At 40.2% G+C, this 12967-nt stretch overlaps 1 protein-coding gene across 2 annotated transcripts in view; it reads right to left on the reverse strand.

Annotated features, from left to right (window-relative positions):
• Positions 1-12967, reverse strand: part of LDAH (lipid droplet associated hydrolase) — a 119761-nt gene that overhangs the window by 10609 nt on the left and 96185 nt on the right. For both annotated transcript variants that reach the window (XM_014956900.1, XM_014956898.1), the window contains exon 6: positions 5340-5422. In XM_014956900.1, the coding sequence (XP_014812386.1) occupies positions 5340-5422 (83 nt within the window). The remainder of the gene's footprint in view (positions 1-5339; positions 5423-12967) is intronic.

A 12967-nucleotide genomic window follows, 5' to 3' on the forward strand; every position in this document is an offset into this window, starting at 1 on the left:
GAAATATCACAGATATTGTGGTACACGGAACTTTATGAATGCTCACTGGGATCCTTTTCCACCCAGGGGAGAAACTGCTGATCCCTATTTCGGCATTTTGGGTGCTTCAAAGAGTTCTGGTAGTTAAATGACACAGGCACCAAATTCCCCAAGCACATGTGTAACTTCCCCAACTGCAACTCTGCACCTCCAGGGAGCGCAGGCCAAAAAGGATGTGAGACCAGCCAAAAAAGAGGTGTTCTTGGCTCCAGAGACCACTTTGCACCTATTCAGAAAGAGTGTTTGGAAGGTTTTTCACAAATGTAGACAAGCAACTCACTCGGGCTGTGGGTAGGCAAAGTATTTGTAGTATTCTTTTAACTACTTCTCTTCAGATCATGCTCCTCTCACTGGGAATAATTACTAAACCCCTGTGGATGTTGAACAAAAACACTGGGCAACATCAAACCAGCTGCTTCAGGGGTCAAAATAGTTCTTGGTTGCTTTGTTTTAAAAATTTTCTCTAGCAAAGATATTTTTTCAAAAGAAAAACCTAGAGATTTTCTCTTTAAAGGAAATACTTCATTTTTGCAATTTTTATTCTGAATCTCTGCATATTACTGTTTAGTTGATACTGTTGGAGAATACATTTTCTCTGACATTACTGGTGTGATATAAACTTGTATTACTTTAAATTCTAAATACGCCATTGAAATAAGCAGGAAGTAGTAAACATATACTTCATTCATTTAATTTTTTGAAAATTAACATCTTCCCCACCTAACTATATATGGGTGGTTATAAGCCACCCACGATACAGACTTCCTCAATCTGAGTGAAAATTTGGAAATGTGTCCAAAGCCTTCCAGTTTATACTTTTCCCCATTTGATTAAAAATAATTCTTCTCAGACAAGATTTTTTGTCATCTTTGTATCTCTGCTTCAGATGTTTCCTGTTCTTTTCCTTACACAATCAATGTATCTGCTACACCAGACCACTGGCAAAACTAAGCTGAAAGAGCATATAAACTTTTTTTGGTTTAACGTGCTAACCAAAAGAATCATGATTTTCAGTTGCTGGAGATGACTTTTGGTCTTAAGAAATTATCAACCACGACAGAAAGTTCACTGCCAAACTGATTCAAGACTTCCTGAAGACTGTGGGAGCTCTTCTATTGATTTAGATGGGCCTTGGAGCAGATCCTACACTTGTAAATAGGACTACTGTGTATGACACATGGAGTAATGAACAAAGTATATCTCAATAAATATAAAAAGAGTGATTTTTTTTTTTAACAGAACTTCCTCTGTAAGCATCCTAGTTTACCATCTAATGCAGTATCTTCATGTTTACAACAGGTTTATAAGCTTACGTGACAAAAAAAGAATCAATAAGGCTAAGTCTCAAAATAAAGCAATGAATGTGGCATGATGCAGAATTAAAAAGTTAAGAGCTTCTATGTGGAAATATCATTGTCCATCACGGGCATGTTAGTGAATGCCCAGCATAACCATTTTCCCTTTCCATTTCTAATTTTTATTCTATTTGTTAAAGCTCTGCAATGCTCAATGCTGACCCATCTTTTTAAGAATAGGGAATTACACCCATTTCCTTTAGTGCAACAATTACAATAAACTTCCTCTAGCGCAGTAGTATCTGTGCCTCCAGTTTCTGTAAGGAAAGGGAGTTGGTGTTATTACAGTGAGTGAGAGAGCACAGCTCAGCTGGCTTACACACACTCAGCTAATGATAATTAACCATCAAAGCTGAGCACATCTTATAGAGGTATGCCCTACCTGATTTGTCTGGATTTTGTGATTTATCACAACTCCCTGTGTCATTGCAATAAGAAGCCTACACTCATGTACTGCTTGATCCAGACGAAAAGCTTTAGAGCCAATATTTTAAATACTTTATCGTTTATTACTTCATTAGAAGACAGGTCTCCATCCTGCCCACACAGTTCCACTGCTATTTAATGTGCACAACTTCTGTCTTTAGAACACTATAAGTGAAATATCTCACTTAATTATCCAAACAATATTCCAGCTCCCATTCTTTCAACATAAATCTGAGCAATTAGCATTGTTATGACTAAGAATCTGGGGGCTGGAGATAAAATTTCTCCTAGTTCCTAACTAGTAATAATTACAGTGAAACCTGGGTATGGAAAGATTGGAATAATTTAGTGTCTCTTCTTCTTTCTTCTTCAGATCACAGAATGCAAATAAGATCCAGAAATAACTTTTCTATTCCACAGCAGCTGGCAAAGCCAGGTGTTAAGATTGGCTTTTAGCATATGATCACAGCGACTACTAAACAGTATAAATTTTTTGAAGTGACAGCTTGCCAGTTCTATAGCAACTTGGACTATAGTTCCTGTTTTTATAAACTTCCAACCTTTATAAGTTAAGCCCATTTTTATTGTCAATATACTTCAAATTTAACACAATGCCAACTTAAAATTTTTTCCTTAATTCTTATATTCCCAGAAATTACTAGAAGATGAAAAAGAGAAGCACTAAATTCATTTTTAGACCTGCTTTTTCTTCAGTTTCCCAACTGCTTATGAGTTTGCTTCAGCTTTTTGTTTTCTTGAGTATGTTTGCCACTTTGAAAGTATGAGGACATAGAAGAATCAATAAAAGAAAGTCAACACAGGTTTAAAAAAGCTCCTGCCTGCCAAAGCCATGCTTAGATTGACAGAGTCAACAAAAGCACAGATGAAGCAGACTAGGACACCTGCAAACTCTTACTGTTGGCTATGGGCCTTCATTCAGTACAAAAAATAAGTATTTTGTAATATGAAGCATCTGAAGTCACTGGAGCTGCAGCTGATTGTCACCACTATCATTCTCATCCAACGAAGCTTTTATGCTTAACGTCAAGCACGTGTGCTTGTGATTAAAATTTCCAAAAGCACCTGAAGTCCTGCTCCTGCAAACTCTCCACTTCTGTACCCTGACTAACACGGTAACCTGTAATCTTACCCCCAGTTTCAGGGCACCAACAGGCCTCACCAGCCCTGCCTGGGACCCCAACCCACCCTCCCTGCCCATGGGCCCAGGGTCTCCATCTCTGTCCTTTGCCTTTAGTCTCTGTCTCTATGATCACACTGTAGGAGTATCTGTCTCCAGCCCCAGTCCCTGTGTCATAGCCTGACACTGGACCCACACTGTACATAGCTTGTGGCCTGGATGGGTTCCACCTCGCAGTTTGCCTTCTGTCACATCACAGAATCACAGAATGATATGGGGTTGGAAGGGACCTTGGGAGATCATCTAGCAGGGTCACCCAGAGCAGCTGGACAGGAACACATCTAGGTGGATTTTTAATATCTCCAGAGAAGGAGACTCCACAAGCTCTCTGGGCAGCCTGTTCCAGTGCTCTGTCACACACAAAGAAGTTTTTCCTCATGTTCAGATAGAATTTACCATGTTCCACTTTGGGCCTGTTGCCCCTTCTCCTGTCACCAGGCACCACTGAAAAGAGTCTGGGCCCATCCTCTTGACACTCACCCTTTAGATATTTATAAGAATTGATGAGACCCCCTCTCAGTCTTTTCTTCTCCAGGATAAACAGACCCAGGTCTCTCAGCCTTTCGTCATAAGGAAGGTGTCTTTGGTCATGTCTCCTGGATGGACTTTGGACCCATGGTATAGCCTTGTCTCTAGTCCTGTCTCTGGCCCTGTCTCTTTTTGCTCCTGACTGGATTCTCTGGAGGGATGCTGGACATGGTTCATTGCTTTGCCTTGTCTGGGACAGTTGATGGACCCTGTTACCTTGGGTGCTGTGGGACTGGACCCTGCATGCTGAGGACACTGCCTGTGCCAGGGTTCATCCTCAGCTTACAGCTCCCTTTCCCTCAGGCAGCAGGCAGACCCTTCAGCTCGGAGAGGTGATTCAGTCAGTAAAATCAACCATTTCCCTTTAATTCATTGGGCTTTGGATCAACCCATAGATAGTTTTGTTTAAGACAATGAGAAAATTTGCAGTCTGCAAGATCAGCCCTTCAGTTTCCTCACTGAGATTCCCTCCAAAGCACGAGAGAACTTTGAGTGCTCTGCAACAAAAACGTGAATAACCAGGCATGCCTGGTGCAGTGCATGCAAGAACAGTGTTCCTTGTTCACGTGTGCTATTTCAACTCTTCTAAAAAAACTAGTAGTGAAACATCTGAACATACCTTTCAAAGTGCAGAGAAGGCAAATGGGATAAGTAAAAAATAAAACCATTTTCAGCCAAAAAAAGAAAGACTGATTTATGAAGTGAACTTTGTACCATATCTATTTACAAGGCACAAAGTAATCTTACAGAGATCTAGGACATCTGTCCTAGAAAATTCCATTCTCCAAGGAAAATCTCTGCCAGTGCCAAGTGCTGGAATCATTCTTCCAGCAAAAAGACAGGGATGATACAAAAAAATGGAGGGAAGGAAAGGGACACAGTAGAATAATATGTTACGCTGATTATCTCCTCACACAGAGGCTACACCAATAGTAGTTTATTAAACGTGACAGTTTTCTGGCTCATAAGCCATCTGGACTTGCCTGACCATGGCCACACTATTAATTTCTCTCAGTCTCCAAAACAGGGTGACCACATCAAAACTCCAATTAGGAACAGTTCCTGGCCCGTGTCAACCCCTGAACCCTGCCTGGGAATTGACTGGGAGACTGCTATCGGTCCAGATCAAAACTGTACCAGGATCTCGTTCAACAATAAATACGTACAGTCACGAAAGTTCAGTGCAGGAGAAAGGTCCATGAAACTACTTTATTTACTTTATAGCAGTAGCTCCAGTTCTGAGGAATGCACTTTCGGTATCTTTCTCTTACACTGCAGTTGAATGGCTGAAACTGTGGAGCAATAATAATTTTGCTGACTCCTCCTTGCCATCGAAAAATCAAGTCTGCAGAATCCCACGATATTAACTGACACCCCACAACACAGACGGTACCTGTTCTGCTTCTCCTGTCCAGCAGCGAAGTCAGAGGGTCTGGTGAAACAGCCTGCACTCGTGTCCTAGCTGCCCATGTGCCTGTCTGATCACAACCCAGGTAACTACTGGTCTTACTGGGAACATCTCTGGCTTAGCCAGAACACACACCCCTTCTCTTCCACCAAGGACAACATACCAGATGGGACACTACATCTGGCAGTGGTGAATGCTACATCTACAGAAGTGTGGATCCACAGCACTTTAATGGTTGGTGACCCCTTTAATGGCTTTTCCAATGTCAATGGAATGACACTAACCCAAAATCAGAATCAAGCCTGTGGAAATTCTGGTTTTGCACACATATAACTGGATTCAACATGTGGCCTTCCCATGAAAACTCTGAGGATTAAATAATTACCTTCTTTAAATTTTCCTTTATGGTTGTACTGTCTCTCTCCACAACCTTCAACATTTCTTGGCTTGCCATATACAGGATGTTGGCTGCAGAAAAAGAAACATGCAATAATGTAAGTACACAGCACGTCTTTTAGAAAAAAACAATATGGGTCCCAGCCTGCAAAGAGGTAAGGCACCAAGAGCAGTCGTCATCTTGACAATCCCACTGAAAGGAATCCTGTTGACAGAAAGGGTAGAATTTACCTCACCTGAATCGTTAAAAAGGCATATAGACTAATATAGTCACCCCCCATTAATTACTTCCATAATTAACGGAAAGGGAAAGACACCTTTGGAGTGTAACTCTACCCCTCTATCTTAACGACTTCTCAATTAGTCCATGGTGATGACTTTCTCCATACTGACCAGCGAAGGAACTTTGACGACCAGCTTTCACTACATGTTTTTAGAAAGACAAAGGTAAGCATGATAATCACCCATGAAGTGTTTGCAGAAGCAAGCTTTTAAATCCAAAGCATACACTAAAAGGCATTATTAATCAATAATTATGGTATTTCTGACATTTCAATATGCAAGTCATTAAAATATTCAACATAACAAGTAATAAAAATAATGGCAAACACAAGTATTATTGAAAATTGTAGACACTGATGGTACTTACCTGGACAGGATGGGACAGCAAATGTCTAAGCCTTACCCTTCTGGAATGTAAAGTATTAAAAATGGCTCAGTACGATTTGCTGTGAGTTGGTCTGCAGGATACTGTCTCAGACATACAAACGATTGAGTCTAACGTTTGAACACTTAATTAAAAGTAGTCTAATTTTGTTCTGGCAGGTCCCATGGATGTTAGTGGGAACTAAGCACTTCTGAAAAGTGGGGTGGTTTGCCTGTTTATTTTGCCTGTTAAATTTAAACATTTTGACACAGAAGGATTCCACCATGTCCACCTAGCCTGGCTTCTGTTACAACAGAATCTACAGAAGCTCGGCAAGAAATTTCAGCGAACGGTCCAAAACATGGCTTTGCACAAGCCCATACCTGTTAAATTATGAATTTTGTTGCTAGAATAAACCTCATATATTCAACTGCAGAATCAAGTGTTGCTACATGACCATCGATGTTGCTTTATGTCTGCAGAGAGCGAGAGGTCCTCCAAATGGTGTTCAGTTTTAGTAGGGACTACGCATTTGTGACATCGGTGCTGTACTGAAGAAATGTGCAGATATCACTATCCAAAAAATTAGCACTTCTTTTATCCTTTTTTTTTTCTGCCCAGTCAGCTTACTGTGCTAAGAAGATGGCCAAGCCTCTACTGTCCTCATAATCTGAAGCCTCTGTGCTGGTTGGATTACGGAGACATTCATAACCTATACATGGGAATGAAGGGGAATATTCTTCTTTCTTACCAGTTTGCAAAACTAATGGAAGACCACAAAAGGCTAAAATACCTTAATGCATTTCAATTTCTGGGTCCTAGAATGACTGAAAGTATTCCAGAAAACTAAATCCTCTCCTGAAAACCAGGAGAAAATGGAAAGACTCTGACAACCTTTTAAATCTTAACCAATTAAGTTTTGAGCACAAATAGTTAATGACAGTGTTGGATCTGATACTGCTCCGAGACAGGAGTAATACATTCTCACAACGTGTGATAAGGGAGGAAATGGCAATCACATAGGTCTTTGGTGGTGACCAAAACATGGGATTGGCTGAATTCCAGCAGTTCTCTAAGGAAACAGAACGCCACCAGAGAGATGAGTGATGGCTCCAGAGATCAAATGTTAAAAGACAAAGCCAGTGCTCTCACGTGAAAAAAAAAAAAAAAAAATCCTAGAAAGTAGCATCTACTTCTGAGTCATCCGAAGAAGATACAATTCAGTTCTATGCCTGCAGAGCTCTGGCCTTTTCAATCAAATGCTGAATGCGGTTAATGCAAGCTCTTCCTTTCCTAGACAAGATAAAAGGATCGCAGATGTGACATCATATAGACAATCCAGAAAATTTGCTGGTCCCATCCTATTCTTCTGGGCAAAGGGACCTCTGTGTGGTTTTGTGTCTAGCAACCTGGTCATCTAATCCTGTGCTGCAGCTGGCAAATGTCTATCTATCTACAGCATTGTTAAGATCATGTCCTAACATTGGTCGTCTTTTCCTCAATTCAGCTCCAAACACTGACATATTATACACTTTTGTTTTTAGAAGGACACATTATCTTAGAATACACCTTCAAAAATTATCTATCTAGGACAACCTTAGATGAGAGGTATGAAAGACAATAAGGAATTCCACAGGTATTTAGCTGATTTCAGATTGACAAAAATGACTTCAATGCTCAAAACTCCTACCTATATATGAAGCTAGCTGTCTGTCAAACCACTGCTCCATGTCAGAAGGAAAGGCAGAACACGGAGCACAGCCCTTGCTACCCTCGGTGCTGGTCCTTCAGGTGATGGATGTGGCTTAGTATGGATTTACAAGATTTCACAAAGCACTAAGTATAAGAGCCTGGATTTGGCAGGGTATCTGTGGTAACAGCACTCGTAATATGAGGATTTTAGTATGCCAGGCCTTCTATTTTCCACTCCAGAACAAGGTTCTTGTTAGTAGCACACTTCGGATAGCCTATCTGCAGTCAGAACTTTTGCCAGTACCTTGCAGCATCGGCAGGGCATGAAAATACTGGTGGCCATCCGTGCAGAACCTAACACATATCAGTTCATCCAATGTTACTGGGATGCTGTAGGCAGCTCCCCACCTCCAGTTCAGTCATACAGCAAGAGCTGGAACAGTAAGTACTCCCCTGGTCCCCTGTATTAAAAATGGCTCAGTACGATTTGCTGTGAGTTGGTCTGCAGGATACTGTCTCAGACATACAAACGATTGAGTCTAACGTTTGAACACTTAATTAAAAGTAGTCTAATTTTGTCCTGGCAGGTCCCATGGATGTTAGTGGGAACTAAGCACTTCTGAAAAGTGGGGCGGTTTGCCTGGATGCCTATATATTCACAAATTTAAACATTTTGACATAGAAGGATTCCACCATGTCCACCTAGCCTGGCTTCTGTTACAACAGAATCTACAGAAGCTCGGCAAGACATTTCAGCGGACGATCCAAAACATGGCTCTGCACAAGCCCATACCTGTTAAATTATGAATTTTGGCTTCTGTTACAACAGAATCTACAGAAGCTCGGCAAGACATTTCAGCGGACGATCCAAAACATGGCTCTGCACAAGCCCATACCTGTTAAATTATGAATTTTGTTGCTAGAATAAACCTCATGTATTCAACTGCAGAATCAAGTGTTGCTACATGACCATCGATGTTGCTTTATGTCTGCAGAGAGCGAGAGGTCCTCCAAATGGTGTTCAGTTTTAGTAGGGACTACGCATTTGTGACATCGGTGCTGTACTGAAGAAATGTGCAGATATCACTATCCAAAAAATTAGCACTTCTTTTATCCTTTTTTTTTTCTGCCCAGTCAGCTTACTGTGCTAAGAAGATGGCCAAGCCTCTACTGTCCTCATAATCTGAAGCCTCTGTGCTGGTTGGATTACGGAGACATTCATAACCTATACATGGGAATGAAGGGGAATATTCTTCTTTCTTACCAGTTTGCAAAACTAATGGAAGACCACAAAAGGCTAAAATACCTTAATGCATTTCAATTTCTGGGTCCTAGAATGACTGAAAGTATTCCAGAAAACTAAATCCTCTCCTGAAAACCAGGAGAAAATGGAAAGACTCTGACAACCTTTTAAGTCTTAACCAATTAAGTTTTGAGCACAAATAGTTAATGACAGTGTTGGATCTGATACTGCTCCGAGACAGGAGTAATACATTCTCACAACGTGTGATAAGGGAGGAAATGGCAATCACATAGGTCTTTGGTGGTGACCAAAACATGGGATTGGCTGAATTCCAGCAGTTCTCTAAGGAAACAGAACGCCACCAGAGAGATGAGTGATGGCTACAGAGATCAAATGTTAAAAGACAAAGCCAGTGCTCTCACGTGAAAAAAAAAAAAAAATAATCCTAGAAAGTAGCATCTACTTCTGAGTCATCCGAAGAAGATACAATTCAGTTCTATGCCTGCAGAGCTCTGGCCTTTTCAATCAAATGCTGAATGCGGTTAATGCAAGCTCTTCCTTTCCTAGACAAGATAAAAGGATCGCAGATGTGACATCATATAGACAATCCAGAAAATTTGCTGGTCCCATCCTATTCTTCTGGGCAAAGGGACCTCTGTGTGGTTTTGTGTCTAGCAACCCGGTCATCTAATCCTGTGCTGCAGCTGGCAAATGTCTATCTATCTACAGCATTGTTAAGATCATGTCCTAACATTGGTCGTCTTTTCCTCAATTCAGCTCCAAACACTGACATATTATACACTTTTGTTTTTAGAAGGACACATTATCTTAGAATACACCTTCAAAAATTATCTATCTAGGACAACCTTAGATGAGAGGTATGAAAGACAATAAGGAATTCCACAGGTATTTAGCTGATTTCAGATTGACAAAAATGACTTCAATGCTCAAAACTCCTACCTATATATGAAGCTAGCTGTCTGTCAAACCACTGCTCCATGTCAGAAGGAAAGGCAGAACACGGAGCACAGCCCTTGCTACCCTCGGTGCTGGTCCTTCAGGTGATGGATGTGGCTTAGTATGGATTTACAAGATTTCACAAAGCACTAAGTATAAGAGCCTGGATTTGGCAGGGTATCTGTGGTAACAGCACTCGTAATATGAGGATTTTAGTATGCCAGGCCTTCTATTTTCCACTCCAGAACAAGGTTCTTGTTAGTAGCACACTTCGGATAGCCTATCTGCAGTCAGAACTTTTGCCAGTACCTTGCAGCATCGGCAGGGCATGAAAATACTGGTGGCCATCCGTGCAGAACCTAACACATATCAGTTCATCCAATGTTACTGGGATGCTGTAGGCAGCTCCCCACCTCCAGTTCAGTCATACAGCAAGAGCTGGAACAGTAAGTACTCCCCTGGTCCCCTCTTACTGCTTTCTCCGTCCTACCTCTCATTCTTGATGGGTCCTGCTTGTATTTCTGAGCTGCTTGTGTGGTTTTTTGCAGTAAAAAATAAGAAATGAAATGGAATTCGCACACTTAGTAAACTTAGATCAGGCATAAAGATCCTAAAAGCAAAACCGTAAGCCGGCAAAGGCAGTAAGAACAGTACTTTAAAAGGAACTGTCTCTGAAGGCTTGTGTGTAAGAAAGGGAACCAGGAAGGCAGGATTAAGCTAAACCGGATGAATGGCAAGGTTCAAGAGTCTATTTCAACCAAACAGAAATCCTTCAAATTTTGGAAACATGATCCCAGGGAAGCCAATAAACAGGAACTTAAACTTCAGCAGGCGTTAAGTAAGAGGAAATTGCAAAGTGCAAAAGTAGGTTTCCAAGAACAAACATTAAAAGATTTAAAAATAAACAATAAAATATTCCTTAAGTATATCAGAAACAAGAGGCCTACAACAGAATTTGTACAGGCTAAGGGAGTGGCTAAAGAAGATAATTACACTGTTTGGAAGCTAAATGATTTTCCTTTTATTTTTGCATGCAACTTTCTTGTTCAAAACATTCAGGAGGTTTCTGCTCTCTATAAACTTTTTCTGGCAATAACAATGATTTCTCTTTGAGTAGTGAGGTACTGAGAAGCAGCAACAGTGGAGAATACAGAACATATTAGGGCCAGAAGGTACATTTAAGAGTTTTGAAGAATCTTAAATACAGAATTGCTGAGCTGATTACAGTCCTGCTAGGTAAGAATCATCCTGTCCAGTGGTTTGGGGAGCAGAAAATACCACCTAATTGCTACTGATTTTACAGAGGAAAGTAGCGTTTTACTGATCTATAATTTCTTGAGCATTTCAATAAACACAACCAGATGACAAAAATTACTAGTCTCTTCTAAAAGCTGTTACATTTCATACAATTAACTTTGGTTGAAACCAAACAGCTGTAAAATGAAAGGTTGTAATGTGCTAAGAAATTGTCTGGAAGCAAATAAATAATATCAGGATTAGATTAGATTAGATTAGATTAGATAGTTTTCATCACAGCAAGGAACAAGGTCTAGATTTATCACAATACATTTGAGTAAACAGTGATTATCACTAAAATCTGTAAATTATCACTGAACACACCTGGTGATTTGACCATTTTTGGGGTGGGTTAAGTCACCTCTCAAGGTGACTCTCTTTTCAGTTGTAAGGCCTTTAGACCTGTAGCATCCCAAACTGAATTAAGTGCCTATGCTGAGGTGAGAAGAATCCTGGCCCAAGATTATAGCCCAGCTTCATATTAAAGTCATGGGTAACTTATTTCTTAATGGTCTTGTCAATGGATAAGTAGATTATTGTTAGAATTTGTAAAGGACACAACACTATCAGTTTGCGAGGACCAGGCTGTGAGAAATGTGAAAGAGATCTAAAGAGGAAAGAAGAAAAAAATCAACACACTAACAAATGAGATTTAACTGAAGACATGGTAAGCAACATACATGTGAAACAATCCAAAATATTCTTCTTTTAAATCAATACAAGGAACAGAATCAGAAACCCTGAGACCCCTAAGATGACTGTTGTTCATTGTGCACATTTACTCAAAACTCAAGTAAAATCATAATTATGTTTCTTATATAATAAGAGGAGGATGGTAAGAGAATTCTGCAATGTCATTCTATAAATCATGTAACACAACCCCCCTGAAGAACTGTGTATACTGACAGTTACAGCCTCTGTGGGACATTGTAAAACTGAGAATGGTGGTGAAAACAGTCAAAGAAGTACATTTAATGTTAATGATACTTCATCATGCACTATTTTTCCCCCTCTTACAGCATAATATACTAAAATGCAAAACAATAAAAGGAAGTACTTTTTTAATGTCATATGCAATTAACTATGAACCTTACTGCCACAGGAAACTGATAAGCATACGTATTTGCTGCATTCACATCTAAGCCTATTGCCCTGAGTTCTTCTAATTGTAAGTACAGTTAATGCAATTAATCTTAGGCTAAACCTACAAAGGCTTGATAACTTACATGTCCAACAATCTCTCCTTTCAGGTACTGTTCTCTAGGTCCACTGTCATTCTTGCTTTGTTTCCTCTGGATACATCCCGTGGCCCATCTCTCTCTTGAGTTTTACTGACACGTTATTTCAGTTTATGCTGGAGAGTGTCTCTCTCTTCAAGAGTTGAGCTGTAGCTCTCTCAGCCCATGTACCTCTTCATATGTACCAAAATCACATCTGTCACTCTATAACACGACACGTCAACCCACATCAGCTTGTGACCCACGATATTCCCAGGATTTTTCCTGCAGAACTGTTGCTTAACCTGTGATTTACCATCCTTATACTTAATTTACACACAGAACAACTTGGCTCTTAAAGAAAGACAGCATTCTTCTCTCCCAGACCCCCAGCCTCTTCTCTTAGCTTGTGAAAGCCATTTTGACCCTGTCCCTTTCCAGCATATTTGCTGCATGTTCTACCATGGCACTATCTATAAACTCAGTAAACACACACTGTATTCCATCAGTCATTTTCCTAACAAAACTACTTAAGAGTAAAGAAATAAAGATAAGACTGCTATGAA

The sequence above is a fragment of the Calidris pugnax genome, unplaced genomic scaffold, assembly GCF_001431845.1.
Source record: "Calidris pugnax isolate Ruff unplaced genomic scaffold, ASM143184v1 scaffold171, whole genome shotgun sequence".
NCBI lineage: Eukaryota > Metazoa > Chordata > Aves > Charadriiformes > Scolopacidae > Calidris > Calidris pugnax.